Source organism: Oncorhynchus tshawytscha, linkage group LG17 (genome assembly GCF_018296145.1).
Source record: "Oncorhynchus tshawytscha isolate Ot180627B linkage group LG17, Otsh_v2.0, whole genome shotgun sequence".
Classification (NCBI taxonomy): Eukaryota; Metazoa; Chordata; class Actinopteri; order Salmoniformes; family Salmonidae; genus Oncorhynchus; species Oncorhynchus tshawytscha.
In genome coordinates, this window is record NC_056445.1 from 22,244,998 (window position 1) to 22,270,275 (window position 25,278).

At 42.4% G+C, this 25,278-nt stretch overlaps 1 protein-coding gene across 6 annotated transcripts in view; it reads right to left on the bottom strand.

The window, feature by feature from the left end:
• Positions 1 to 3,527: 3,527 nt before the first annotated feature.
• Positions 3,528 to 25,278, bottom strand: part of LOC112234216 (anoctamin-4-like) — a 41,432-nt gene continuing 19,681 nt past the window's right edge. For all 6 annotated transcript variants that reach the window (XM_024402254.2, XM_024402253.2, XM_024402252.2 and 3 more), the window contains 23 exons: positions 24,698 to 24,798; positions 24,285 to 24,329; positions 24,044 to 24,175; positions 23,590 to 23,696; positions 23,189 to 23,244; positions 22,718 to 22,839; positions 22,326 to 22,460; positions 21,931 to 22,027; positions 21,248 to 21,308; positions 14,606 to 14,688; positions 13,376 to 13,516; positions 12,944 to 13,108; positions 10,133 to 10,169; positions 9,816 to 9,927; positions 9,652 to 9,709; positions 9,025 to 9,122; positions 8,783 to 8,925; positions 5,402 to 5,554; positions 4,938 to 5,085; positions 4,674 to 4,793; positions 4,467 to 4,575; positions 4,162 to 4,365; positions 3,528 to 3,811 (listed from right to left, as the gene is read on the bottom strand). In XM_024402254.2, the coding sequence (XP_024258022.1) occupies positions 4,174 to 4,365; positions 4,467 to 4,575; positions 4,674 to 4,793; positions 4,938 to 5,085; positions 5,402 to 5,554; positions 8,783 to 8,925; positions 9,025 to 9,122; positions 9,652 to 9,709; positions 9,816 to 9,927; positions 10,133 to 10,169; positions 12,944 to 13,108; positions 13,376 to 13,516; positions 14,606 to 14,688; positions 21,248 to 21,308; positions 21,931 to 22,027; positions 22,326 to 22,460; positions 22,718 to 22,839; positions 23,189 to 23,244; positions 23,590 to 23,696; positions 24,044 to 24,175; positions 24,285 to 24,329; positions 24,698 to 24,798 (2,415 nt within the window). In that variant the 3' untranslated portion in view covers positions 3,528 to 3,811; positions 4,162 to 4,173. The remainder of the gene's footprint in view (positions 3,812 to 4,161; positions 4,366 to 4,466; positions 4,576 to 4,673; positions 4,794 to 4,937; positions 5,086 to 5,401; positions 5,555 to 8,782; positions 8,926 to 9,024; positions 9,123 to 9,651; positions 9,710 to 9,815; positions 9,928 to 10,132; positions 10,170 to 12,943; positions 13,109 to 13,375; positions 13,517 to 14,605; positions 14,689 to 21,247; positions 21,309 to 21,930; positions 22,028 to 22,325; positions 22,461 to 22,717; positions 22,840 to 23,188; positions 23,245 to 23,589; positions 23,697 to 24,043; positions 24,176 to 24,284; positions 24,330 to 24,697; positions 24,799 to 25,278) is intronic.

Here is a 25,278-nt window from a genome sequence, read left to right on the forward strand (position 1 = left end):
ATTGCCACTTTCACAGGGACAAGCGCCGACAGATTTACCCTTACAAATGGTCTCTTTCAACGTATTGGATGCACGCAGCAGGTCACGGTTTGGACAGGATGAGAGGAGCTTTCCACATCATCAACCATGTTATTAGACTACATTATTATCTATCCGCTGTTACAAGGGTTGTAGACACACTTAAGTGTGTGTGTGTGTGAGATGGAACAGGCTGCTGTGTCGCTCCAGGCAACCAGTGAGTGGTTCTTTCTCTCCCTGTAGCAGGGACAGAGGAAGACAGTCATACATCTAATCTGTTTGTGCAAACAGCCTGCGAGGAGGGCTCTTTATCAGCAACATTAGGGCCGACAGCTGGGGCCCTGACATTCAAGGACGTGCACCATTTCACTGTCGCCACGGGAGTGCTGAAATCATTTATGACATATGATAAAAATACAAGACCATGTTAGAAACCAACACACATCAGTTGTGTGTTTGTGCTTTCTGTTGCTCAAAGTGCCTATGCATTATTCTGGCAAAGCTCTCACTGGGGTTGGGAAATGCCTGAGGGACCATCACTGTGATTCAGGTGTGCTAGAGCTTTTTCACCCTCACATTGAAGTTCTGGATCCTGACAAAATAGTTTTTACCTGTGAGCCTTGATCTTGGGGTATACAAATTTGACCAGTATCAAACCTAAGTTGTCTGTGGTAGCCCACCAAGCTAAAGCCTTCAAATTAGCTCTAGGAGCTGACATGGGTTTTCAGGTATCAGGCATGGTTGATTGTTAGGCAAGCAAAATTCAAGGAACCACACAAAGCAGGGGGTCTCTTCAATTAAAATCTGAAAGTCTATATTTGAGAACTCCTATTGGTGTTCAATAACATTTAATAAGTCTGGGTATAACATTATGAGACATTGTGTTTGATGTCTGAATCGTGGCTGAGACAGACTGGAGAGGCAGACAGAGTAGTCCTGCGTGAAAAAGTATTAGAAAATGAGTTTGAATGGATTGATTAAAAAGACTAGAGAGGGATACACATTTGAAGAAAAAAACCCCAGAAGGGTCAAGGAAGACTGGTCACCAGTCTGAACGAAATGGATGAAAATTAAAATGAAGTTTTACATCCCCATCAGACAGTAGCCTGGACATAGAAATATAATCTATTCATTCATTCTATTTGACATAGCTGCCAAAATACAGGATATGAGGCCATGGCTGATATGATCGCAGATTCCCAGGATAGCCTTACGCAACTCAAAGCCGGTGTCAGGGATAATCCTCTTAGAGGAGAAAACTTGCCTTAATAGGAAACAAACACGCCATGTTTCCCCTCTCCTGTTTTTAATCATCAAAATGGAAAGTTTACGTGTGGATGTGCACCCTGCGCTAACTCCTCCACCACACCACAGTAACCAACCTGAAGGACATGGCACTGGACTACATAGAACTTGCAGCCTCCAATTTGTAGTGATGTGCATCATGTACAAGCATTTTGTTTTTACATCTGCACTGCAGATTACAAGCATTTTGCAAGGGTCAGGAGGATTAAGCATTTTGAATATAGAAAATGGAATAATATGGAAAAGTTGTAAAGCTAAAAACAATGTAGAAAGACACCCTTCTGGAAATGGTGGTTATTAGATGATTAGTACATCCATGTATTATTAAGGAAGCTACATCTCAATGACTCAGATGCTGATGTGATTTCCAACAGCTTCCATCTCCACATGTATCAGTTCCAGTCAAGATCAGACCGTTAGACTAAGAAGGGATACTCTATGTAACCTCAGAATGGCTTTATAATGCTCACACAATATGACCATAGACAACATACTGTAAAAGTGGTTTTCATATAACATACAGAATGGTTTGGAACTTCCCAGTGGCATTACAAAGCCATTTTCTCAGGCTTCCAGGGTCAAGAGAGTTGCAAGATGGTTGTGATTCCGTTGTCAAGACAATCAACTTCCAACCAAAATGCTGTCTCTCTTCAATGACATTCAGCCAAGAAATTTCCCCCCAACATTTGTGTATTTTGTGCTCAAATAGGAACATGCAATTTCTGCTTGAATCCAGCCCTGTGGTTGCTGCTGAAAAGCCCTTTCAGTGTGCTCTGGTTGCCAGCACGACCTTGACTGGCCACTTCAGCCATCTTCTTGTTTTGTCTTATTAGACCCCTGAACCTCAATCATGAATAAATGACATCTTATCCTCAATTATCCTCAGTTAAATTACATCTTATCCTCAATGTAAGTGTTACCTATCACAGAAAGGGATAACAAGCTAGTTCACCTTGATAGGCTGTTGTATTTGTTTATTCCATGTGTAACTCTGTGTGTTGTTGTATGTGTCGAATTGCTACGCTTTATCTTGGCCAGGTCGCAGTTGCAAATTAGAATTTGTTCTCAACTAGCCTACCTGGTTAAATAAAGGTGGGAAAAAAAATAAACAAAAATTATTATAATTGTAGCGCCAGAAGTCTGACAATTCCTATGGATATGAAAGAAAGTGGTCGATATTGAGGCGGTGCTTGGGGAACCAACAGTTGCCCTTGGCAAAATGTGTATTAATATTATATAAATGTACAGGAGAAAGCTGCCAAGCTTGAAGTATTTGACAGATATTTTATACCAATAATGGTGTAAACCAAACAAGAATTCCACCAGGAGCACAAAAACACTCTACAATGTCACCGTCATCATTGTATTTCTCCTAAAATAAACATAAATGAAGATACTTCTCAGCTTCAAAGTATCAAAACATGACTGTGTTTATCTTTGGACACCTGACAAAAAAATGTGAGAACTAACTGTACACCTATTCCCTTCTCTCTCTCTCATTGTTTTGAGGCCTGTGGCTGCATCAGAAGATAGGTGTATTGGCGCCCCTTGGTGGCCAAGTAGGGAACTGTAGAGGGGAATCAGGTGTTACCACACTAGACACTAGAGGCAGACAGTGGCTGCAGTTACAGTTACTTGGTGGGCAGCCTCTAAACGAGCTGGAGGAGACATCAGTGTTAGTGATGCATACTGTGTTCTGACAACCTGACCTACCCGCTAAGGATGTGCTAACCTCCATGGAGATTCTCATAGTGGCACATTCTGTCAGATGGAAACATGTTGAGATGGTTTTAAAATGACATCAAAGTGCACATGGGACAATTACAAAACCGGTTTGTAGTAAATATGAATTTTTATTAGTCTTGTTGTTAGTATCCATTGTAAAGGAAGGCATTGGATGTTTGAGCAGTCTGTGTCCACTAACACAGATCTGATGGAACATCGTTTCAAAATAACATCTTATTGCAGCACACAATGTAAGCAGAGAACATGGCTGAAGGTTCACAACCTTGTGAAAGCAATTGATCATGATTTCTCATGAGTTTTGTCCTCAAAACAAAAAGGCTAGGATTGTAAACAGGGTTTGTCATTCAACCGCAAGGATGACAGAATATTTTTTAAAGTTGTGACAATAGAACTGCAAAAGATTGTTTTTGTGTTTCTTTGAAATCTACATTCAGGTTTTGAAGAAATGTATAGTTGTGAGTCCAAAGTAGAAGGAGCAATCTGGAAAAAAGTAGTAAACCCATTGTCAAATGTTCCAATGTATGTCCTCTTTTTCCCCCTCACCCACTGGCCTCTCGGATTCAGAATGACGTACAGTACGTTTGAACACCATGGCGAGGAGCATGCTGACGGTCCTCTTGGGGGCGCTCACCTGGTCCAGTGGGAGACGCAGACAGGCAGGACAGTCCCTGGCGTGCATGCAGCCAGTTCTCTGTCATTCCCACTCACAACACCACCGAGCAAAAATGGACACCAGTATGACCTGTGGAGTCATAGAGAGAGTGTCAGTAGATAATCACAACAGTAGTGGAACCTCTAGACAACAGGAACAAAAGGGACATGACTTATTTCACTTCCTTGCCCAACCTGGTCCCTTGTCGTCCCGTGCTTCAATTGGCAAATCTTACTTCGATAGCTGATGTGTGTTGAGCATAAAATGACAGCTGTGCTTCACCCAGATGAGTGGTGCAAGACATTGGTCATGCAGGCGAGTTATCCTTCCTTTATATAAATGTAATTCCTATGCGCCACACTCTGCAGCCAGCAAACTGTTATAGATTGTCTGTCTGTATTCCGTGCTGGTCCCTTCAGTGCAGTGTAGTTATTTATCACCTGCTTGTGCATTTAGGGCAATGCGTTATGATGGGCCCTGTAATTCTTCTTCTTCTCGTTCTTCTCTTTCTGCAGTCTCTCTAGCTCGGCCTCGTACATCATCTCCTGGATCAGGTACTTCTCCCGCCGCATGCGGTCACGCAGGTCCTTGGGCAGGTCTGGGATCAGGTAGGCGATCAGGTTCTTGATGGTGAAAACCATGTGCTACAAAAGAACACAACACCAAAGGTACAGTAATTACAGAAACATCTCGGCTGAATATTGTGTTACGGTTTTGTTGAATGGAATGACTTGTACAAACTAACCTCGAAGACTATGATGAAGGCCAGCCGTGCGGCCAGGACATGCCAGAACTGCAGCGTGTAGGAGTATGGTTCACCGGGCGAGTCCGGGCGCTCTCTGTAGTCACGGTACCTGGGGGGTCAAACACAGGGTCGAAAGGTCAAAGGCTATAACTTTTGTGTTCAAACAAGCACAAGCATACCAAGACACTCTTTGGTCACCAAACCTACCTGCAGTACTTCACTGCTTCTCCAAACATATCCGATCCATCTGTCCTGGGCACCGAAGTGTTCTCAAAATCAGACACTCTGAACATCGATAGACTGGCGTTTACATATCCCATCATGCACCTGGAAACAATAAACAGGAATTAATCAAATCTCAGTGCTTTGACATTGTGATGCAGGACAATGCCGCTGCCCTCTATTACTAGCCATAATAATGTCAAAAGTAGACACTTTGCCTGTGTGGTCACTGTGGTCAGGCTCGCTCACCTCTCCCCGGCCCGGCCCTGCCCGGCACACGGGCCGTACTTGTATGCGTAGACAAGGCGTGGGATGAAGTCGGAGGTGACGGCGATGACAAAGGCGTTGGTGATGACGGACAAGATACCGATGCCCTCCAGGATGCCGTACCAGATCCCTGGAGAGAAAATAAAACGATGTTCTTGCTCCGATGCAAATGATTTATTACAGTTCACCAGCAAGCAGCCTGTCAGGACTTCTTCAAAGAATACTTATAAAGGGTTATGAAAATGCTTCCAAAAGTATAAAGTATAATAGACTGGTCGGCTAAAATGGTCTGTCTGTGCTGAAACTAATGAAATAGGGTTCCATTGAGTGAAAATAGTTGAGGCACGATTGTTGGCGTAAAACAATGACGTCTATATGGCATGTTTTGCGTTCCTTTGAAAATGGCCCTACAGTAGGGGATTGTCAGACTGGAAGATGAGCCTAACCTATGTCTTTGGCTTGAGAGGGCAGGGGTCTCCGCCACTGGGTGACAAACTTGTAGGCGTCCAGGCGGATCTCGATGATGTTGTTGAGGAGGGCCAGGAGCGGGGCCAGGGGGAAAGCTGCCACAAATATGGTGGTGAAGCCAAACTGTAAGACTGAAACACACAGACACAGAGAGTAAAGCGTCGCCAGTAGTCCATTTCAAAACCCCATTCAAAAACCCCATTACATTTTGTACAGATGGCCACCCCAAAGCCATATTCACTCAGAAAGGGCAATATGATTTGAGGTTATACCATTCAATGTCACAATTGTTACTGTATGTCAGTGCGTGTGGGCATTGCACAGGACAAAGTTAGCCATTAGATTTTGTGCTTCGTGAAGAGCCTCGCCAAGGAAGTCACAGATGGTAGTACATTGAGCGTAATTACAAATGAGCATTCAAAAAGCCTACAGAGACACCACATAATGGAGCTATGCAGCATGATGGGCTAAAATAAACAGTGACACATGCATGTGGACATAGCAGCATGCTGTGTGAAACCACGGAATCCTAGCCTAAGCTTTGCACTGATCTGTCATTGTCATAAATGTCACGGTCATCTGCCATTGTCATACATAAATCTGTCTACACCAAACACATGTAGGATAAATGCTTCAAGTAACCATTGTGTGATTAATACATGGCATGTGCCTGCTTTATGTACCTCACATAATCATACTTAAAGGACAACTCCACCCCAAAAACTATCTTTTGGTATTTGTTAAATTAGTCCATTGTTGACATAGTTCCAAACGGTTTTGCTTGTCAGCACTCAAGTTTTCAAGATATGTAACTTTCAACTTTCACATTACTGGTAAATAAATGTAAACATGATATATACAGTACATGGTATGTATAGAATGGTTTAAGCAAACACAGTATGAATGCTAGTTTATGGTTGACCTTCAACCTCCAGCTCCCCAGGGGGGCAAAGAGGATAAATCAGTCATGTAGATCAACTTCTTCTGGAATGTAACAACAGCAGTTTAGAGTCCTTACTGTCTAAACAAGTTCAGTTGTTTATTTAACAGTTCTTAAATATTAGACTATATTAGAGGATTATAAAGTAGTGAAATATTGAAATTGACGTTTCAATAATGATCTCTCCTAGTTAGTGAAGTTGGCAGAGGCTGCATGCTGTTTTGAAGGATGTCATTCCTGTAAAGGTGAAGAGCTTACAGATTGATGTGGACATTTCACATGGATAATTGCATAGCATTATACTTCAGTTAACTATGAGATAACTTTTCAATAATGACATCATACAAGGGTAATAACCGCTCATTCTTACACCAGTCTTTACTTGGTAAATTACATTCTCAAGTCATTTGTAATACTGGTATATATTGTTAGAAATTATGTATTCTTATGACAGGTGTTTTCAGCCTTATGTGGGCCCTGTGACGTTTAATCTATGAACTGGCCACTTATTCAAGTAGGCTGTATTTCAGTCTGGAATCTCTCAGACAGAAAGGTCATTTCTACCACCCAGAAACTATCTAGGTTAATCAACACCCTCTGAGGTGATCTATAGTCATCAATAGACTGTTGTCAGGTGTGTTATTGTCTTGGCAGCCTGGAGAAAAAGTTGCCACTAACACCAGCACTTTGCCTGCCCACTGCAGAACCACCCACAGCCCCTCATAGGACACTGTTTTGCCCAGTGGAAATCTTTTTTTCTATAGAAGTAATTAGGTCCTAAGCTAATATTCATGGCCTTTCTCCTCTCCATGTGCAGTTTGCCTGGCAAAGCAGAATATGATGGCAAGGAGCGCAATAAACATATTTGGCACATGCATTCATGACCTAACTAGTAAACAACATTTTGTTCTACAGTACCTTTCATGTTCACTGCAAGCAATCAGGCAATCAGGGAAAAATGACAACGGAGTTGGTGTCCCACATCTGACCAATAGGTTCTCTCAACTTATTAACAATTTACATTACACTACTCTTATTACTGTTTAATTACTTTTGTAAGCAGTGCAAAAATAATTGTAATTAGTCATTGCTATACTGTACTTACTGTTAGCGTAACTAATGGTTACGTCTAGGTGCTGCTAGGGTTAGTTGTGCTGCTGTAAGTTGGAGTGTAACAATGAGTAATTCAAATACTTGTAACACTAACACTGTACTCACAGGAATAATTACACTGTACTCACAGGAATAATTACACTGTACTCACAGGAATAATTACACTGTACTCACAGGAATAATTACACTGTACTCACAGGAATAATTACACTGTACTCACAGGAATAATTACACTGTACTCACAGGAATAATTACACAGTAATAAGAACCCCATGTAAAAGTGTTACCCAAATTGTTTAAGGAAATGGTTCAGCCAATTTACACATTGTATTCCTTATGCTGTAAGAAGTCTGGAGAAAAGATTAGACATCAATCCATCCTTTGGTTTTATATACCTGGCCAGTGGCCACAATTTCCAAATGCTAACATTGTAGTATTTTTGTCCAAAAACCAATGTAACTTAATATCCCCAATATTGGCATGCTTAGTATTTCATGTCCAAATCATTCCAAAGTGATAACAATTGAGACATTTCTAGTCAAAGCGTGTGAACATAACAAACAGAACAGTGTAAGCACCACTGATGGGAATGGGACAAACAGAAAGAAGAGGATCTATCGATGACAACACCAACACATTTTTACATCCATCTTACACAGAGGAGTTAGCTATGTTTTCTGCATTTATGTATTAACTGTATACAAGGTAATGTCGGCAATGATTCTCAGTGCTCTCAATGCAGAGCAGTGGCTTACTTGGTTGCTCACTCAGGTCTCACACAGGTCTATATGGCTCGAGCCACACTGGTTTCTTCTGATTGGTCAATTGATTGATAGTGAGATAGAAATTATTTGCGGTTTAAAGTAACTGTCCAGTGTTCCAGATTTCTATGGAATATAACTTATAATTAATTACAATACGAGAAAATATTTTTCCTTCCAAAAAATGAAAATGAAGTTAAAAAGCAGCCTTTCCGTATTGGAACGGTGTAGCCCAACAACAGAAAGGTGTGGGTGTACACTGGTAAAAACATTTTTTTAATATGAGTAAACCACTGATTCGCCAGCTCCTCCTTCTCAGGAGGATGACATCATCCTCTATGTGGAAATAGCAAGCATTTTTTAAACAGTCTATTTGAGGTGTTTTTTTCCTCTTTTTATCCCATGTATGCTTTGGCCACAAATACAAGTATAGGATGAGTCAACAACATTATTAGGGTATGAGTTAACAGAATATTAAGTTTTAAAAGTGAGATTTCCATTGGACAGTTGCTTTAAACGTGGCCTCAGGGTCAAAGGGCACATACTCATCTCCAGGTATTCGTCAAACAGTCCGTAGGCATTCATGGGCTGCAGGTTGTAGTCCCTCTCCCACTGCGGGAAGCTGGCCTTGGCGTTGGGGCCGTGCTCCTGCCTCAGCCTTCGCCGCGTCCACCAGTTCTGGATCAGCCTGACAAACAACCAATTATAAAGAGTCACGGGGGTGACTGGTGGAGATGACACACTAGGCACTAGTTGCGTCTAATTGGCTAAGCCAGGCCATACTCACGGGTAGCCCAGCTCCATGAAGTTGTTCCAGGTCTGCTTGAGCACCATGATGATACCCATCTGCATGCAGAGATCTATCAAACAACCACTGGGATGGCACTACACAGAAAGGGGAAACAGCGCCGACACTTTATTCAATCATAACTCTTAACATAACTCTCAACTAACTATCCAGTAACCCTAATTATCTGGTTCATAACACAGAGGTTAGAGTGAGAATACAGTGTTCCAAGCTACTTTCCACTTTATCTGGGACACCCAGAACTAAAATGTTGAGTATTTGCTGCATAAACTCAATTCAGTTCTGGGCAGAGACGTGTTAGAAAATATACTAAAGAGACTACTGAAGTCTCCACCCCTCTAAACTGAAACTCTCAGACAGTTTCTGGCAAGTCTACGGGACAAAATGTCCCCTCCACTTCCTAGATTCGCACCTGCGAAATTGTGATGTGATCAGCGATGAAAAATCGACGTACTGGAACAAAGTTCCTAATTCGTTGTGGCATCCCACAGGCGGTCGACAGATGCTACATCCATTTATGTTACGTGCATCTGTCCACGAGAGTACTTTTCACTAGAAATGTTCCACGTTGAACACATTTGAAAAGCCTCATGAAAGTTCACTCACCTCTTCCAGTTTCCAGCGGTTAATGAGGCGGATATAGGCTCCTGGCCGGCCAGTGAACCTGACAAAGGTGGTCACATCATTTTACTAAATAATCTCTATGAAATATAGTGTGACATATAGCCGGGTATTATGATTTAAACCATGAAGTAGAGCCGTTTCCTCACCTGCCCAGGAAAAAAGCTATGTAGAAGGTAGAGCTGTTGAGATTGACAAACTGAAACAGGAACATCTTCAGGGTGAAGCTGTTCTCCCACTCGGACTCAGTCCTCGGCTGCTCTGTGGACACAGAGCCAGAGGGAGAGACAGAGAAACAGAAAGAGGGAGAAAATAGAGAATAAGAGAGAAAGAAGAACAAAGAGAGGGCGACAGAAATAGAGAGGATGTGTATAAAACGACAGCCCCTGCATTATATTGACTGTAATTACCTCTGAGGATGGCATGTTACAGCATGATGACAGATGGAGGAACAGTTGTAGCTTACCTAAATTGGTGAGCAGAAGGGCAACTTTTTCATACAACTGAAAAAAACAAGGTTACCAGTTAATAGGGTTTGTTTTCCATGATTCTCTTGATTCTCATGCTGTTGTACCTAAAACGCGATACACCGTGGCATTGAAGGGCGTTCATTTTTATCAACATTTTGAGCGCAACTGTATTTAACTATATCAAAAAGCGCCACATGACATTAGGGTTTCACCACTGATAAGACATTAATATACACTGAGTGTACAAAACATTAAGAACACCTTCCTAATATTGAGTTGCACCACCCTATGCCCTCAGAACAGCCTCATTTCATTGGGTCATGGACAAGGTGTCGAAAGCATTCCACAGGAATGCTGGCCCATGTTGACTCCAATGATTCCCCAATGAATTGTTGGTAGTGGATCTCTACTCCAAATAGCTTGTTCCATCTCATCCCACAGATACTCAATTGGATTGAGATCTGATGACTGGGCAGGCCACTGCAGTCAGCTGAATTCATTCATGTTCGTGGAACCATTTCTGGACAATCCTAGCCTTATGGCACGGGGCATTATCCTGCTGTTAAAAATCTATTCGCAGACAGATACACTGCTGCCATGAATGGATGCACCTGATTGGCAATGATGTTCAGATATCCTGCGGCATTCAAATGTTACTCCACTTTTATCAAGGGGCCCAATGTGTGCCATGAATACACACCCCACACCATCGCACCACCACCACCAGCCTGCAATGTTGTTACACATCAGTGTGAAACAGCAGGAACCAGGATTCCTCAGACCAGGCAATGTTTTTCCAATTCTCCAGTGTCGTCGTTGCTTAGCCCACTGCAACCACAGATTCTTGTTTTTAATGAAAGAAGTGGAACTCTGTAAGGTTGTCGGCTGCCATACCTTATTCGTGTCAAGGTACGACGAGTTGTGCATTCTTTTATTGGTTTTTGGGCACCAATGTTGTACTGGACTGCCAGTTGACTATCTGTAGCCTGTCTGTTGCTCTGCACAATTCTTTGTCCCCTTTCATCAATGACCCGTTTTTAACCTCTGGCCTGCTGGTGGCTGGATGTCCTTTGGGTGGAGCAGGTGTTTCTAATGTTGTGTACACTCAGTGTGTGTGTATATTTATACATTTGAAGTCGGAAGTTTACATGCACTTAGGTTGGAGTCATTTAAACTTGTTTTTCACCCACTCCACACATTTCTTGTTAACAAACTATAGTTTTGGCAAGTCGGTTAGGACATCTACTGTGTGCATGATACAAGTAATTTTTCCAACAATTGTTTACAGATTATTTAACTTATAATTCACTATCACAAATCCAGTGGGTCAGAAGTTTACATACACTAAGTTGACTGTGTCTTTAAACAGCTTGGAAAATTCCAGAAAATGATGCCATGGCTTTAAAGCTTCTTATAGGCTAATTTACATCATTTGAGTCAATTGGAAGTGTACCTGGGGATGTCTTTCAAGACCTACCTTCACACTCAGTGCCTCTTTGCTTGACATCATGGGAAAATCAAATGAAATCAGCCAAGACGTCAGAAAAAAAATTGTAGACCTCCACAAGTCTGGTTCATCCTTGGGAGCAATTTCCAAAGGTACCACGTTCATCTGTACAAACAATAGTACGCAAGTATAAACACCATGGGACCACGCAGCCGTCATACCGCTCAGGAAGGAGACGTGTTCTGTCTCCTAGAGATGAACGTACTTTGGTGCGAAAAGTGCAAATCAATCCCAGAACAACAGCAAAGGACCTTGTGAAGATGCTGGAGGAAACAGGTACAAAAGTATCTATATCCACAGTAAAACGAGTCCTATATCGACATAACCTGAAAGGCCTCTCAGCAAGGAAGAAGCCACTGCTCCAAAACCGCCATAAAAAGCCAGACTACGGTTTGAAACTGCACATGGGGACAAAGATCATACTTTTCGGAGAAATGTCGTCTGGTCTGATGAAACAAAAATGGAACTGTTTGGCCATAATGACCATTCTTATGTTTGGAGGAAAAAGGGGGAGGCTTGCAAGCCGAAGAAAACCATCCCAACCGTGAAGCACAGGGGTGGCAACATCATTGTGGGGGTGCATTACTGCAGGAGGGACTGGTGCACTTCACAAAATAGATGGTTTCATGAGGCAGGAAAATTATGTGGATATATTGAAGCAACTTCTTAAGACATCAGTCAGGAAGTTAAAGCTTGGTCGCAAATGGGTCTTCCAAATGGACAATGACCCCAAGCATACTTCCAAAGTTGTGGCAAAATGGCTTAAGGACAACAAAGTCAAGATATTGGAGTGGCCATCACAAAGCCCTGACCTCAATCCTATAGAAAATTTGTGGGCAGAACTGAAAAAGAGTGTGCGAGCAAGGAGGCCTACAAACCTGACTCAGTTAAACCAGCTCTGTCAGGAGGAATGGGCCAAAATTCACCCAACTTATTGTGGGATGCTTGTGGAAGGCTACCTGAAACGTTTGACCCAAGTTAAACAATTTAAAGGCAATGCTACCAAATACTAATTGAGTGTATGTAAACTTCTGATCCACTGGGAATGTGATGAAAGAAATAAAAGCGTAAATAAATCACTCTCTACTATTATTCTGACATTTCACACTCTTAAAATGAAGTGGTGATCCTAACTGACCTAAGACAGGGAAGTTTTTACTAGGATTAAATGTCATGAATTTTTGAAAAACTGAGTTTAAATGTATTTGGCTAAGGTGTATGTAAACTTCCGACTTCAACCCTATATATGCCACTTTTTTTATCTCATAATCCTAAATGCATTTCTCAACAAAGCCCTTACCACATTGAGGAGCATGATGATGCAGAAGTTGATGCACACGGCTGTGCCGGTGGTGGCCACCTGAGAGTTATTCCTGATGAGAGCCCAGCCGAAGGCGGCAAAAGTGCTGACTGTGATCACGCGGTAAATCACGATGCCGAAGACGGCAGCGATCACCACCAGGATCTGAGTAGGTCAATAAAACATTCTGGTCAGACACACCGATAGCAACAAGGCAAATCTGATTGATAGCTCACTGGCTTGAGTTGGCTTTCTTGCAATATCCTGCATGGGCCACTTACTGAAGATTTTAATAAATTCAAACAAAAACCAGTGGGAAACTGGTTTGACAAGCAGCAATCATGAGGCAACATGCAAACCATTTTAATGAATCTGTCCCTACTCAAATGAATTTATTTTGAAATATTCACTATACCTACTCCAGGGACTTACCATAAAGAAGATTCCAGAAGCTGAGACGATGAGTCGGCTGTACTTGTCTGTAAAGGCCTGGTACGGCTCAGGTTTTCCAGATATGGGGTTCATCCTCTCCTTTTTTGAATATTTGGCCTCAAACTGGGGGCGGATTTCCTCCTGCAGCACACAGAAAGCTGGCTGAGCCACAATCGCCACAATCGCTCCCAGAATGTTCTGCAAACGTCTGCAAAATGTTCTAGGAACATGATCATGACACGTCTCCTTGGCTTTCTTGAAACAGCTGTAGAACACACAACTGTGGGTATTTCAAGAACACAGCAAAGTGTCCATAACCAAGGTTGAATATATTCCTGGTATTTTACAAATGTTCCATCCCGAGAATAAAACCACTTTTCTCACGGGTAACCCGGTATTTCCCGCCAAAACTGGAAGTGTCGTTCTAAAGTGTCAAATTTTTGGAGTGTGGACTGTGTCACTGTATTATATGGACATTGCTCAAACCATGACGCTGGGAGAGAAGCTGTTATGCTGGTGTAGGACATGCGGCCTACAAAGCTACAATTATAGGCAAGTGAATTAGATTATTTTTTAATGTAGTAAGGCCTATTTTACATGAATTAGTAGACTTACACCTATATATATATACACCTTTCATAATATTTCCCGTAATGTTGTGCGACGTGTGTATTAGCGTATCTCCTCGCTTGGGTAAGATTGAAATATGTGCAAAACTGGCAAACACATTTGGAAGGAAAATAAGTGGGCAGAATGTATATATTATTGTTATTCAATTAAAACCCACATTTTAGAAAGGGGGTTTTAGAAAGGGGGTGTTTATAAAAAAATATGATATCAATGTCCCTCAACATTAAAAAGAAATACAAAAATACAAAGTTCTGTGCTCCATACTGAGACGGGCTGTCTGTCCCCAACGTGAGCGTTGTTGATTGATCGTGCAGATATGCGATAGCATAGAGAAGATTTAGACATGGCATATCATAACCCGAATGGGAATCATAACCCGAATGGGTCATAACCCGAATGGGAATCTCAAGGCAATGCTTCCTTTTGTAATATGGCAAAGTGGAATGTCCCTAGGACCTTCATGGCATGATTGTTAAAATCTTTTAAGAAATATATATTTTTTTTTAAATCTGAAAAGATCTTCTTGCAACACAAACACATGTTATGCCTGGGAGATTATTTCTAATTTGATGATGCTGATCATAATGAATGTATATTTACCTCCTCTTCCTCCCAGTCAATTAGGTCCCAGTCATATGCAAGGACCGCTCGCCGCCTCTTCCAGAACTCGAGAAACACGGTTGCTAAAATACACAACTAGGTTAGTGTTTGAGGGTTGTTATGGCTTGGTGAGTATGTGTCATATTGAATGTGGGACAAATATGTACACTTGTGTTCAAGCTATAAAACAATGTTGGCAATGTGTTACAAACAGAATCATTTAAATTCAACCATCTCTTACATTGCTCCCAAAAACAGGAACCATTTAAATTCAACCATCACTTTCTTAGTTGAAGGAAGGTTGTTTTGCATGACTCAAAATTATTCAATTATCACTTCAAGTAGTTCTCCACATTCAGATTGTAAGGTTCTGTATTTATTTTCTTAGTCAACCTTGTGTTCTGTTTTGTTGTGTTTTTGAACGTAGCCCTGTCTTTCATTTTTGTTAATTGATTTCACCTGTGTTAGTTACTCACCTTGTCTCATCAGCTCCTTATTTAGTTCAGTTCATTCTGTTTGTGGCTTTGTGAGGTATTGTTAGTTTTGACTCTACTAAGCCTTTTCCTAGCTCGTTTGTGAGAACCAGTTACAGCCTTCAGTCCTAGTTTTGATTTACCTGCCTGTTTGCCTTTACCTGTGTGTGACCATGATTCCTGCCTTCTGCAAAGGTGAAATAAACACCTGCCGCACTCTGCGAGTAAATCTACACCTTTTTCTCGCTGAATATTCATTACACAGATAATACAATTATTTTGCAGCACAGTTGTTGGGTGCCAGGATTCATACTGTTACAGTTGTCTAAAATAATTCACTATTTTAGCTATTTAGGACAGACACTGTGCAATAGGTCATTTCACCAACAAGCCTCTGCTGCCTTTAAAGCACTGGAGAGAGAGGGTAGGTTCTCCTGAACAAAGTCCTTGGCAATGGGTAACCCATCCAAATCTGTTTACCAGTGTGTCACTTGACAATCAGAGCAGAGGCTGGACTAAGATCAGTTTAACTAGTAGCTCTGAATGGAAAGGCACATGTTTTAGTAGTTCCAGACAGTTCCATGAGGCCGGCCAGTGACTAGCGGGCTCTTTTGGTGGAAAGGCATGTTTCTGCAGAGACAGCAGCAGGGGAGCACACTTCAGAGGAATGTTAATGAAGCGATTTCAATGGGTATTCTACTGTAGGTGAATGCCAAGAAATAGTCCGTGTTGGACAACAGCAAGGCCCTGCAGCAAGATCCCCTGCTCTCCAGACAAACCCAGGTAGGTTGAGTTGTATACTTATTTACTGGCAGTCCAACAATACTGTATTGCAGGAATCCTCAACTAGATTCAGCCTTGGGCCAATTTTTTTCTTGAGCGGATCGTCAGGGGATCAGAACATAATTAGAAATAAATTGTAGACTGCAAAAAGACGGTCCAAACAGATGTTTGACTAAAACATAATCATTTAAAACCTAGCTTGCATTAGTATATGATCAAGTCGTGTCTCTCTATTATGCGTGGGAATACTTGGGAACAGATTCCTTAAATTTAAAAAACTTCTAGCTGATTAACTGTTCTTTTTTTTTTACAGTCTTTTCTGTCCAACAAAATCCCCCCCAACATTGTTTTGCTCAGAACTTTGGGGGCCAAATAAATCCACCCGCAGGCCAAATTCGGTCCACAGGCCACCAGTTGGTGAACTATGCAGTATCAAGTATCTTAGGACCTATGCAGTTATATAGCCTCGATTAATTCCAAATGTATTTGAAATGTTTTGCTTTATTGTCATGTTATAGCTGTGGTTCCACTGGTATGCACCTACATGATTATAAGTGTGTCTGGATAGTGTCAGATAAAAGACTAAAATGTAAACGTGAATGTAATTGCACTACAGAAAATTCTTAGAACCTACCAGTTGAATGAGCACTGAATGCAGTTAGGTTGTTTATCACTTGTAGATTTTCCATAATTTGCTCTAGCAACAACTGTTTAACGTTTTCAGCTGATCTACTTTGTTGTATGCATTTGAGTGAAGCACAGTTCACGCAATAAATTTGACCTTTGAAGTACTGTACCTTTGTAGCAAGGAGATAACATTGCCAATTTGTGACTGATTAAAGGCAGGGTTAGATAAAACACATATTTTTAGTAGACATTGCACTCAAGAGAACGATAAATTGTGGAGATTTAGTGTAACAATGGCCTGCATTTGACCACATTAACCTACACCATGAGCCTCGCTAACACATTAGATAACAAGTTTGATAACACATTAGGGAAGTGATACGCGATAGGTGAAACGGCATCACTGGACACCCCACCCGCATTTGTTATTGTTTTGAGGAAATGAGCAACCGGCATCGTGGTAAAAGTACATCGTAGTACATACTCTGCAGTTCTCTGGTGTGTGCAATGATGCCCGAGGGAAAAACAATTAGTTGTTTGAAGTAACGTCTTTGTTGTTGTAATATCGCAAACGGATGTGGCAGTTTCAATGCTGGAGTCCAGCTTGAAGTACACATGAAGCCTACTTAAAGCCATCACCAACGACCACATGAAGCCTACTTAAAGCCATCACCAACGACCACATGAAGCCTACTTAAAGCCATCACCAACGACCACATGAAGCCTACTTAAAGCCATCACCAACGACCACATGAAGCCTACTTAAAGCCATCACCAACGACCACATGAAGCCTACGTAAAGCCATCACCAACGACCACATGAAGCCTACGTAAAGCCATCACCAACGACCACATGAAGCCTACTTAAAGCCATCACCAACGACCACATGAAGCCTACTTAAAGCCATCACCAACGACCACATGAAGCCTACGTAAAGCCATCACCAACGACCACATGAAGCCTACGTAAAGCCATCACCAATGACCACATGAAGCCTACGTAAAGCCATCACCAACGACCACATGAAGCCTACGTAAAGCCATCACCAACGACCACATGAAGCCTACGTAAAGCCATCACCAACGACCACATGAAGCCTACGTAAAGCCATCACCAACGACCACATGAAGCCTACGTAAAGCCATCACCAACGACCACATGAAGCCTACGTAAAGCCATCACCAACGACCACATGAAGCCTACTTAAAGCCATCACCAACGACCACATGAAGCCTACGTAAAGCCATCACCAACGACCACATGAAGCCTACGTAAAGCCATCACCAACGACCACATGAAGCCTACGTAAAGCCATCACCAACGACCACATGAAGCCTACGTAAAGCCATCACCAACGACCACATGAAGCCTACGTAAAGCCATCACCAACGACCACATGAAGCCTACGTAAAGCCATCACCAACGACCACATGAAGCCTACGTAAAGCCATCACCAACGACCACATGAAGCCTAAGTAAAGCCATCACCAACGACCACATGAAGCCTACGTAAAGCCATCACCAACGACCACATGAAGCCTACGTAAAGCCATCACCAACGACCACATGAAGCCTACGTAAAGCCATCACCAACGACCACATGAAGCCTAAGTAAAGCCATCACCAACGACCACATGAAGCCTACGTAAAGCCATCACCAACGACCACATGAAGCCTACGTAAAGCCATCACCAACGACCACATGAAGCCTACGTAAAGCCATCACCAACGACCACATGAAGCCTAAGTAAAGCCATCACCAACGACCACATGAAGCCTACTTAAAGCCATCACCAACGACCACATGAAGCCTACTTAAAGCCATCACCAACGACCACATGAAGCCTACTTAAAGCCATCACCAACGACCACATGAAGCCTACTTAAAGCCATCACCAACGACCACATGAAGCCTACGTAAAGCCATCACCAACGACCACATGAAGCCTACGTAAAGCCATCACAAACGACCACTGATCAACACGTAACCATTTTAAACAGTATGACAAAATCATGACTCATGAAGAAGTATGCAATCAGTAACCATAGGTACTAACTTACACAGAAGAAACATGCATACCCTACTGTCACAAACTCTTATGAAATAATTATGACAGCCTCTGTCAAATCCAAAATGTTATCTAAAGCAAACTGTGGTTAACACTACATGCTAATGTCTCCGTCTTGTCTAGATAGGCCCTGGTCCTGTGTAAAGGAGGTGATCGATGGGCCATCCCCAGAATGACAGCTTCTCTCTGGACCTTTCCCAGCCAGACGTCTGGGTCTGGGACACAGAACCCAAGCCAATGGCAGGTGAGTGAATCACATTCGTTGTGGTGACACACTCATATAAATCAAGTGCTATATTTCCACGTGAAAATGGCCTAGAATGCACCTTGGACTATTGCTCCATTGTGTGTGTTGGTTAATTCATTCTTCTTGGTTAAACTGAATCTAAATAGTTGACTTACAGTACAGTATTATATGTAGTGTTTAATGAATACCCGATCCAATGTATGTTGAAGTTAAATCCCTCTATACCATAAATTGCTCACCATAAAAGATGAACGACAGGGACATTTATTAGAGTGGTTTCCATTAGCCCTGAAGACAATGTCTGAATTTGCAGTGCAATCAATAATTGAAAAACTAAGAACTACAGCTATTTTAATGAGTCTAATATGAGTCACAGTCTGGCAGCGCTCACCGCCTGAGATTTGGAAGTTACCAAGCTCTCTGAGAAGAATAGAAGATACATTACACAACTTGTATTTCTCATTTGAACTATCTGGAAAATAGAGAGGACTGGTAATATGGATTAGTGTTTGGGCAGTTTACAGTCCGGTATCTACAATGTATTAAAGCCATAGTTCATGCCTATTGTGTACATTTCTGGAATACAGATGGAAGAGGACTGGTGTGGAAGAGTAAATTAGATTTGTAATCTTATATGACCTGTTAGACACAGGCCATCCTGTTCTTCGTCTTGTCTTTAAGGTTGTTCTGTTCCCTGATATGTAATATAACCAGTCTGTTTTAGAACTGTTTCTAAACTGCCCTGTTCTAATTTCATGTCAATATTTCATGGTTCTTGTTATCCAAGGATGTATGGGGGAGTGGATATGTCCTTGATATGATTGGTCTTTCTCAAGGTCCACTATCTGTGGTGATAAGTAGAAGTACCGGACTCATTTGAAGGGCATGTGAAACACCCCACCCATCCTTGGTCTGTATAAAATGTCTGTGGAGAACAAATAGCGAGTCAAATTGGTTTTCCCTTGCATGCATGCTCATAATAAAGCTTTTTATATTGAGATCAGACTGCCTTTTTCCACCACACTGGTTACAGTCTACAACTTCTGTATGGTTACTGTGTTATATGTTGCAAAGGGCTTGGCCCTGGCCATTAGGAGCGCTTGTCCAGAGGTGCTTGGCCCTGGCCATTAGGAGCGCTTGTCCAGAGGTGCTTGGCCCTGGCCATTAGGAGCGCTTGTCCAGAGGGCTTGGCCCTGGCCATTAGGAGCGCTTGTCCAGAGGTGCTTGGCCCTGGCCATTAGGAGCGCTTGTCCAGAGGTGCTTGGCCCTGGCCATTAGGAGCACTTGTCCAGAGGGCTTGGCCCTGGCCATTAGGAGCGCTTGTCCAGAGGGCTTGGCCCTGGCCATTAGGAGCGCTTGTCCCGAGGTGCTTGGCCCTGGCCATTAGGAGCGCTTGTCCAGAGGTGCTTGGCCCTGGCCATTAGGAGCGCTTGTCCAGAGGTGCTTGGCCCTGGCCATTAGGAACGCTTGTCCAGAGGGCTTGGCCCTGGCCATTAGGAACGCTTGTCCAGAGGGCTTGGCCCTGGCCATTAGGAGCGCTTGTCCAGAGGTGCTTGGCCTAATCCCGGTCCATTTCCCCAGGGACATTTTGGATAAACTGTAGACATTTGATCATCCCTTCCTCCATGTCAGTCTACCAGCTTTGCTCTCTTCCTTTATCTCACTCACTCTTTCTCTCCCTAACTCTTTTCCCCCACCTGTCTTCTCACACAGCCGCCCTGGTCTTCATTTGGCTGGTGCTTCTGTTGGCCTTTGGCCTGCAGTTCTACCTAGCTGTGTTCTGCCTGCTGAAGTGCTGGAGTTTTGACACGAGGCTAAAGCAGGCTCTTAAAAACCTGCCCTATACGGGGAAGCTCCTCGCAACAGGTAGGCCTATTCCAGGGATGTTGACACAGTGCAGTGATCCATGAACTGACCATGGCAAATATGTAGTTTGACAAAAACTTTTGTTTTTGTTTTATCAAAACCACTGAGCACTTTCAATCGCACTACATTCTGAAAACAAAAGTTAAGCAGGTTGAAATGTGACCTTTCATTTGACTAAACAGGAGGCAATGTTAATAACACCTGTATTCCATATGTTTCAGTCCCTTCCTCCATCATTCAACTTCCAGAGGACTTGAAGAGTCTGAAACCACCGGCTTACTGTCGTTATGACGTAGAAGCGGCTGAATCCTCCCTGCCTAGACCCTGCTGCTATGACGATGAGGAGGCCGGGCCCTGCACTAACTCTCCCTATACACCTTTTCCCTGGGATCTTGTGCAATGCTGAGGAGGACCCTGTAACACTTCACTGTAAATAATGTAACTTCAATATAGTGTGCATGGAATCCTGACCCATTAAACTGTTAAGTGAGTTAATTCTTAAACTTTATTTTACAATAAAATAAGATTTGTTTTAAATTGAACCTATAATATTTATACTAAATGATAAAAACTCACCCCACACAGCCATGAATACAGCAAAGAAAACTGTTGCTCCGTTGTCAAAAAGATGGGTGACCTAAAGCCAAGAAACAGATCAATAGCAATTGCTTAGAGAAATGATTTCTGAAAACATGAATTAGGTACAAACATACAGTAGTCACATTTGTAAATAAAGATTACAAAGGAGGGCTGTTCGTTAGACATTTTCCAGAGCAAGCTCCCAAAGTAGTCCCGTGTAAGCTCAGTTGGTAGAGCATGACGTTTGAAACGCCAGGGTAGTGGGTTCGATTCCCATGAGGGACCAGTATGAAAATGTATGCATTCACTACTACAAGTCGCTCTGGATAAGAGCGTCTGCTAAATGACAAAAATGTAAAGTAAAAAGGTTACCTTGCTAAATGTGTTAAACTTATGTTACTGTGGCATAGCTCTGGAGTAAATGTTTGTCAAAAAATTCAATATTTTTCTAAAAAGTATGACAAAATCACTGTTCCTGGAGAGCTGCAGTGTATGCAGGCTTTTGTTTCAGCCCAGCTCTAACGCAAAATAATTGTGGTCTAAATTTATGACCATTATTAGTTAATAATTTGAATCACACCCAGTGGCTCTCCAGGATCAGAATTAGCCACAACTGCCCTGATGTTTGTCAGCAGTGCTCAGTCTGGGGCAAACGTTTAACATGGTAGTACGGAAGTCACCTTGGCATAGATGCAGCTGTCTGAGAGTCTCAGGTAGGGGCAGTACTCGTCACATATGGGGCACATGATGATGTCAGTGGCCTGGCAGATTTCTTTACTGGAGAATCACAGACAACCTTTAGCCTGGTTCCATACACTCATCAATTCTTAATGCATTTATCAGCCTGTGTCAGTGCTGCCACACGACTAAGGCATTGATAGCATTGGTAATAGACTTCTACCAGACTAAGGCCAAATTTACACCAGTGTAAGCATGCGTCCGTTTGGTATTTTTTCTAGTGGAAGAACACAAGACCAAACAGTGAAGGATAAAATATGTATAAAATACTAAGATAAAACAATGAGGGTAAACCTAATTAAAGAAGACCAATGGGTATTAGGTGAGCTCACATTACCTGACCTGGCAGTGGTCTAGGGTGAACCAGCCGTAGAGGAAGACCATGAGCCCAACCAGCGCCGCAGGGAACAGCATCCCAGTGTACCAACCCAGCCAGGCAAAATAGAGACCAATTTTCTCCCCGAAGTACCGCCTGACAACACCGCCAGGAGACAAACATCAACAAACAGATCATTATGTACCACCATTGCAATGATGTTGAGGCTTCATACGTTTTTAATGATCTAGTAAATTCACTCCTTCATTGATTAATTCATGTGGCTTTAATACACGTGGCTGGTGAAGTTGTATTGCTTGCAGGATCTAGGGACAACCTGCAAGGTGCAGATAATACATTGTATTAGACCCGTGATGTCCTTCTAGAGCAGGAGTGTTAACACAGTGTTGTACCTTATGAGGTCCAGTGGCTGGTACTTGTACCACACACCCCACCAGGCCCAGCATTCATACAGCAAGTGTCTGTGGTTCTCTGCCCCATGCGTCCGGATTGAGTTCTTACTTCTGTAGCTCCCCTGTTAAAAAAAAAACCCACACACACACACGTAATGTACCATCATAACTACAGATGTAGGATCTTAATTTGATCACTCTTTGTTGCTGACAGGAAATGCAAACTTGTAGTGTATTTGAGTTTTAAAAATGCTTCTAAAGTTTGTCATTTCCACTTTGAAATATCAGACTTGACTTGCCCTAACGAAAAATATATCAACCCTTACAAAAATGTCAATTACCTATAAACCACATAATTCACATTCCCGGTTGCCGCAGGATCATTTTCCTGCTGTAGCGAACTGGCTCAAATGAAGACCCTACACGTGATATTTCTCTGCCAAGCCAATGTGTGAAGTGTCAGTGCATTACCTCATGAAGGGGAAAAGCTGCTTCGTATGAACTATTGCTCAAAAGACGATTCAGCCCTGGAGCATAAACAAGAACATGAAGACACCGTCAATAACTCTACACACCAGAGACATGCTGTATCTCAAACGTGGAACACATCTAGCAGTGGACTTGTACTACTTGGAGAGGTGCCAGGTAGCCTAGCGGTTAGGAGCGTTGGGCCAGTAACTGAAAGGTTGCTGATTAGAATCCCTGAGCCGACTAGGTGAAAAATCTGTCAATGTACCCTTGAGCAAGGCACTTAACCCTAATTGCTCCTGCAAGTCTCTCTGGATAAGAGTGTCTGCTAAATGACTACAATGTAAATGTATTAACCAGAGGCCATTTGTAACTGTGTTAGATGATGATGATAACAATCTCACCCATTTTGTCTTTGCCCTCCTCATATTTGACCCTTTGCAAGATATGATGGACGATGCGACTCCTGGTGGCGTTGTTGAAGAACGTGTCTTTGTTGTGAATGGTGAAACTGGAACATAATATAGATACAGAAAAGATCCTAGATCATATTTCTTCTAGATCGTTCCATTTATTGAGCTTTTGAAAAGCACACCATTTTGGCCTGATGTCATCTCAGTGCATTCTATATCATTGTGCCTCGACGGGCGCTTGTGAGCCCCCCATAAAGGGCCCTAAAATTAGACCTCACCCACAAGGAAATTTTGTTCATTTGTTTACATTGCAAAAATGTGGTACCCTAAAACTAAGAATTGTGGTTTAAAGATGGAAGACATTGATTCATCTTCACCTTTTGTGTTAGTAAGGAAAAAACATATACCAGACTGGTGGTGGACACACACACACACACACACTCACTGATGTATTCTGGAGCGACTGAAGGGGGCGGTAAAGCTTTCATTCTCCTCCAGGTCAGGGAGGGTGTTGTTGTCAAACTTCATGGGTTTGCGAGGCAGCCATCCTCGAAATCTGTTGATTCTCTTCTCCATCCTGGATGGTGACAGAAAGACCTCCAAAAATCACACATCACACACAGCCAGAGAGCATTAACATTAGTGTTGTGCCCCAAAATTCAATCAATAAATCAATTAGCACTCACCTACTCATGAACTTGTACCGTCGATGCATGTAATAGATTTTCCTCCTGAAAACCCCCACAACATTATCAACTATTAAACTATAAAAAATCTCAGTGCATTAATGCATTGCAGTGGCCTGGGCGGTCTAGCAGTCTAGGTCACTTATGCCTCGGAAACACATGTACCGGTGCTCGTGTTAGAATCTGACCCCTCCAGAGGCCTTACCATTCTACCTAATAAAAGTGCATTGCAAATAACTGTAGATTCATAGTATGAGAGAGAGAGAGAGAGAGAGACAGATCGAGAGAGAGTCAGTGAGAGAGAGAGAGAGAGAGAGACAGGCAGGCAATGTGTGTGTGGTGGGAACCTGTCTGTTGATGTGATTTATGTGTGTGAGTGTCCGGAACTAGAGGCTGTGTGTTCGTCTCCCCACCTGAACGGCATCCGAATGTTCATAAGCTCTGCGTAGCGACACAGCACCTCCCAGGGAGCATGCAGCTTCAGGAAGATCACATCACTGTTGCACACAGACAACTGTTTGAGGGGAAAAGACCCAGCATTAGAAGTATTACGTCCTGTTGATACCATTTCTTAGAAAAGTTTCTTAGCACATAAAAACATTTGAATAATATAAAATCTAATGTTTTAAATAAAAATGCTTCTATTCTAAATCATGTTGCCACACATGTATCCAGCTTCAGTAGAGAGGTTTATGGACTTCATAATTGGGCATAAAGAGGAAAGGGACAGTTGAAATATTGATTTTCTTTTCTCTCTCATCATTTCCTGTGACATGAATTTCCTGTGACTGATCTCAGAACAGTTAACAGACATTCGCTGTCATGGCCGCGAAATAGTTTTTACTAGGATCTTTAAAAGATACCAAACTATGTGTGTTTGATTTCTTCAAAATCCCAGTAGCACAGTTATATAGTCAGTACTGCATTCTCTGCTAATTTCCAGAAGAATTCTACCTTGCATCTTGCTGTCATCATAAGCAGTCTGACTATACAG